This window comes from Dendroctonus ponderosae, unplaced genomic scaffold (assembly GCF_020466585.1).
Source record: "Dendroctonus ponderosae isolate FM_Combo_2020 unplaced genomic scaffold, Dpon_F_20191213v2 Dpon_F_20191213_10, whole genome shotgun sequence".
NCBI classification, from domain to species: Eukaryota; Metazoa; Arthropoda; class Insecta; order Coleoptera; family Curculionidae; genus Dendroctonus; species Dendroctonus ponderosae.
In genome coordinates this window covers 2,489,622-2,495,417 of record NW_026017111.1, presented here as the reverse complement: position 1 = coordinate 2,495,417, position 5,796 = coordinate 2,489,622, and the positions used below count along the sequence as shown (strand labels likewise).

The 5,796-nt window shown below is 42.5% G+C and overlaps 1 protein-coding gene across 1 annotated transcript in view; it reads left to right on the top strand.

Annotated features, from left to right (window-relative positions):
* Nucleotides 1-283: 283 nt before the first annotated feature.
* Nucleotides 284-5,796, top strand: part of LOC109544187 (metastasis-associated protein MTA3) — a gene marked incomplete at its 3' end in the record, with an annotated part of 9,166 nt that continues 3,653 nt past the window's right edge. The window contains 2 exon segments of the mRNA XM_019914257.2: nt 284-478; nt 2,015-2,176. Of these exon segments, the coding sequence (XP_019769816.2) occupies nt 451-478; nt 2,015-2,176 (190 nt within the window).

Here is a 5,796-nt window from a genome sequence, read left to right as displayed (position 1 = left end):
GATAATTGCACACTTCAAACGGACAGATTATCATACGAAGGAAATATTCGCTGTAAGTTTTTTTGAAAATTATCGAATTACCGTTTATTAATACCGTTTTTGCCCTATGGCGTTGCTATGGATAAGTGAAATAATCGGTAGTATTATTAATATTTGGTTGGCAGCACTGTGGGTGACAAAGAAAAGATTCCTATTTAGTCGATACAGATGGCTGGCGGCAAGTTGCAATGCGTACCGCTACGCGTTTTTATGTCGCTGTTGTCGTTTTTCTGTTGTCTTTCATTCGCAGGTCGCAGACGCCAATCCAATAGAGAAAATGGCGTCTGAAAGTTTGGTGGTGGTGTGGAGTGGTCTAACAAAACATTGAAAAAAATCGTGTTAAAAATAGGGAAATGTTCGCTCACTATCGGTAGATTCCCACAGGACTGTTTGGCAAACGAGTGTCCTAAAATGACGGCCAACATGTATCGTGTCGGAGGTGAGTGGCGAATTTTAATTAACCGGCTTTACTCAAGAGCACTCTTCCTTCGGTAATAGTCGTACTGTTTGTCTACGATTCATTATTAATTACTTTTGGATTTTATGTAATAGTGCTGCACCGAGTTAACAGGAGTCCAGTCTTCTTTTAGGTTATTTGACATTGAAATGCAGAGATTTTATTATTGGGGCGATATGTGGCGATTGTTAGGCGAGATAAGGGCATTGGAATTACCTAATTAATATGGATGAATACACTAAAACAGCCTCGACTGGAATCGACACCAGGCCAACTTGCAGCCGTTAGGCACACGCGTGTTTATTTACTTTTCTGGCCCTTCCTGCACTGTTTCTGTTTACTTGCTCAGAATTTCGCAGTTTTTTGCCAATTTACAGCAATCGTTATTCGTGAACGGCTATCAAAACAATGGGCGTCAAAGAGCCATGGGGCCAGGCTAATGAACTGGCTTTTGTCATCAGTTTGTTTGTTTTGCTTTGGGGGTTAAATGTCTTCAACCAGCAGACTCTATTCCTTCTAGGACTACTTAGGAATCCTAATTGCTTATTTTTAGCGGAGATGTGCAACGAATGCGGGATCAACTTTGCTTTTGGTCCTTGTCCAAGCCTCTTGCTTGTCTTTGCACTCTCCAGCATTTAGATGAATCCGACCCAACACGTGCAATTTGAAAACATGAATATCTACTCCACGTTTTTTTCAGGCGCGGATTGTTTGTTGTTTCGGGCTATCGTTGAAAGCAAACCTTTCATCTGAACATGATTTTTGCTTTTATTCGATCGTCCGATGTCCACACAACCACTCGTTTATCCGAGCAGTGCGGGTCGAAACGGATCCCGTACATTCAAAATGTTTGTCCTCCAATGCCAGAAGAAATTTTAAGGAAAACCTCCGTTTTTTGATCATCAAACTTACGATAACCGAATTGGTAAAACTGATATTAAATTATCCAGTGACGAACGATCCGTAGAGCTCTTCAAGTCCGGGAAACGCAGTTGTTGCACCAAATCTATCATGCAGGCAAAAGTGGCCTGTTGGAAATTACGCCCCCAAAGGCCACCTGCTGGAGGCATCAGCACCAAGAAGAAAAATGAGCAAGGAGGAAATTACATTTGTGTCTTCGGGCCTCAAAATTAAATTGTTAGTGTCAGGCAAGGATGTGAGTAGCTACCGAAGCCTTACCAAGGACAGAAGAAGTGGTTCTACACGGGTTGAAGACGCAGAGAACATGGATTGTCGCTTCCGAAAGTGCACATACATCTGCAGGATTTAAAAAAATAATCGAAAAGATGTTCGGATTGAACTGGCTAAGGTTTGGGACAATGAGTACTAAGCACAAGTTGATGGTTCGGATGAGGACGACCTTCTTCCGTTGTCTGCGGGGATGCATAGAGAAGACGTAGAGCCAGTCGAATTTGTACAAAATTTAGTTGAATAACATTTGCGTTAAAAATAAAGCAATTTTAATGAAATACAGTAACATAAAAAAATGGTCGTCATTATGTCGCTTGCCTTTTGCAGATTACGTGTACTTTGAGACGTCATCCACGTTTCCCTACCAGATTCGGCGGATCGAAGAACTGAACAAGACGCCATCCGGAAATGTAGAAGCTAAGGTGATGTGCTTCTACAGGCGAAGAGATTTGCCCTCTCAGCTTATTCAACTTGCAGACAAACACCAATGTAAGTGATAATCAGTCCTTTAGTTGTCTGTTTCTAGATGGTGAGATCTAGTAGACATGTAAAAATATAACCATTTTTACGGGCGTGTGAGTGCGTGATTCCGAAGAAGCGGATAACGTTGGCAAGGCGGTCACTTTTTGCTTGTTTAATTATAAACGTACAGTCCGACTGAAAGGCTGAAGACACCTCCATTGGGAACGGGTACAGTTCGCTAGAATATCGCAAAGAGTCCTGGGCACTTCTTTCGTCAGCGAAACATTTATAATCAACTGAACCAGATTGCGAGGTGTGAGGCTCAAAAGGCTTCGATGCAGTTTTTTCGAGTATTTAACCACGCTCTGCTGTGAAAGGTTGCCAGCGCTTTTGTAGAATAATTGAGGGTCAATGCGAGTTGATAGCATTTAAATGTTGCATTCAGGTTTCCAACAAACGAACTATGTTCGATATGATTGGTTTTTTTGGAGAATCGCCCAGCTACAAGGTCCTCGCGACAAGACAGGTAAAGTCGCGACTGTATCGATCGCCGACTAATCAAAGCTTTTGTCCTGCCACTTATTTGAATCTCCCCTGATCATATTGGTCGAAAATCACTTTTCACTGTAAAAGTTGAGAGGATTTTCAGTTGCTGTTGCTCAAAACAAATCATTGCTCATCAATCCATGCCGACTAATTTTCCCATCTTTTGCACCTGTTGTACGAACTAAATCCAGTGGTTTTTTTTGTTCCGAACCCTCCTGGGGAGCCGGCGACCTCTCAAGCCTCCCCAGCCTGTTGGTGGAGTTTTCTCCGTTAGGGGCAAAGCAACAGGCAGGAATTTTGCATTGGCATCGAACTATGCTCACCGTTTAATTGGAGAACATTCTACGATAGATCAGATGGTTAGGTTTTTTTCATTATTCAATTACACTTTCCTGCTAAAGTACTGGGCAAAAGTCCGTTGAATTAATCGTTTTTCACTCGACTACAATCTAATTACCAGCGATAATTGGTAGCCCAAGTGCCAATGAAAACGGCTGCTGTTCAATTGTATTTTGTTGCTGGTTGGACTGGCCGGATTACTTCGAGTTCGTTAAAAACGTTTGCTTATAGGTGTGCCTTTTCCTGTTATAACGCACCGCGACCTCACAGTATCCGAAAAACCATTGCAGATTACCGGGTGATTAGATAAGGAATCGTCCGTGGAAAACTTAGCGCTTTCGATCGTTCGAATGCATTTTTACGCAACGAAAATGCTTGTTGGGTTTAGGCACACATCATTGGACCGTTTCAGGTGGACGCTGATACTAATTCGCGAAATTTCCCACACATCTGAAATACGTTTTGTTTATTGGTGAAAATCGAATTGCGATTGCTTTCTCTTTATTAAACCTACGTGAATATTTGCGATAATTAGTAGGCTTTTTTGGCCGTAGTCGACCGTCCGGATACTTTTACTCATTCAGGCAAGACATTCAGTGACCAATTTTTGTGCAAGCAACAATCGATCAGTAAAATGTACTTTTAAGAAGTGCATTGTATGGACGCGCGAAAAACGGTTTAATTTAGAGATTCTATTCACTTTTTGCCATTCAGTCAGCATTCGGCACAACAAACGCGTTAAAGATAGTTTAATGTACAATTTGTGCCCAGACTGGTTTGAAACGTGAAAAACCTCTAAATTTACTGAGTTTATACTGTTTGCTAAAGCTTAATAAAGCTCGTCCACTCGATGACATTAATGCCGTGACAGCAGCCAGTGAGTGTCACGGTGACGTATATCAAAACATTTTGATTCGCGAGTTCAAGGTGAGACGCCCCCTGCTGCTTAAACTGATAACGACAAGTTAAGTAGTAGTTTGACACTTGTTTGGTTGACATTGGTTGAAAAGTGTAAGTAGTGTTCTATGTTATAAATGTCATCAACTCCAATAAATAAACAAGTCTGACAAGTCTCAACTGTCACGCGACAACGAGTAATTTGACGTTTCGCAGCGCTGTTCAGACAGTGACACTGTGGTGGATGACATTAGATGTCACGACATTAGTGTTTTTAACGAGCTTTAACGCATTGTCATCCAACCAATAGAAATCCCATGAAGAGGGGACCAGTGTTTACTGTATTCGCAAAGAGTTGTTGCAATTTTGCCGGATCTTCTGGATGAGCCGCAGCGGCAAAACCGGTCTGTTGAAGCGGCGGGAAGTGGTCAGATTTGGCGGTGTTGTCGCGCCGCCCCCCACCGGCTAATGAACGTCGCCCCGCAGCCCGCGGGGCGGCCGCCACCCCATCACCCGCCTGAACCCGCGCCCCCTTCCGCGCTTCGGGGACAGGGGGGATTCCGCCCACCGTCCCACGCCAGATCAATAGAATATATAAGAATGCAGAGCGGCACAGCTCCGGATGGATGGGTGCTGCTGTTGTCCCCTCTGTGTGTGATTTGGCACTGTTAATCTGGGGCAATTTTTTCCATTCTCTGAACTGTTGGCTGAAGAGTTAAATGGAATACTCGCACGTAGCTGTGCGAGCGGGCACAGCAATGTTTTTTTTTATTAAAAAAAACTGATGCTCAGAGGTATTTCGCTGTTGTGGCGGAAACGGGGAAACTTTAGAGGCGATGTTTGTGCACAGAAAAGACTGAGAAGATTAGCATCACTCATCCCAGCCAGACTGGCAATACCACCCCCGTCTGCATTCTTACATATTGATCTGGCAGGGTGGCAGGGGGCGACCCCCATCCCACACAAGGGCCGCAGGTCGTTTTCCAGTAGTCGAAAAAATTTAATTAACTCCAAAGCGAAATTGGCCTAAAGTTGTTATTATTATTATTATTATTTTTGTTATGTTGGGGGTTGCTTTGCAAAATTGGTGTTCTTGGTTTGAGTCGCGTTCGCATTTAATAAAATGTGTATCGTTATCGATTGGACCGAACCCCCAGGCAGATGTGAGAGATATGAGAAGGTTGGGCCGCTGTAATTGTTTTTCTGAAAGTAAGTAAATGTGTTCGCTTTGGGGTTGGTTGATCGACCCCCTTTGTTTGGCCGTGAGTGGACCACAGCTAATGTTGTTTGCTTGCTCGGGTGGATACCTGCGATCGGTGCAAATCTAATAATGAGATTTTTTGAGATTCATTTGTTCTATTCTGGACGGTGTTGGGCAAAAATTGATTTTTATTAAAAAAATAAAAAAATCACTGATTTATTTAATTTTTATTAAATTTATTAAATCAATTGATAAATGCGTTTAATTAGCTGTTTTAAAGTCATTGCAATTGTTGCCGAGAAGATTCAAGCTAAGTTGAACCGATTCAATACTTGTCCGAACGCATTTTCGACGGAAAATTCTTGTCGCAACGGCCCGCGACTTGTTTTCGCACGTTGCCCGGCGTAATCTATAAATGCCGTCGCCTTTCTTCGGTCTTATTCATTTCGTCACAAAATTTCAAGAGAGGCTAATGTTGAAAAGTTTGTAGATTTTTTGTGTTTGTGTAATAATAATAAGTCAGTTTGAAAAGAACGCAATGGCTGGAAGAAAAGAAGACAGTATTGGGCAGTTTTACATCAAAACCACCTCTTCTAATAAGTCAGGATGCAGAGCAACTTGCAAACAGTGTAAGAAAGAGATTCAAGGCATAGTACAAAGACTG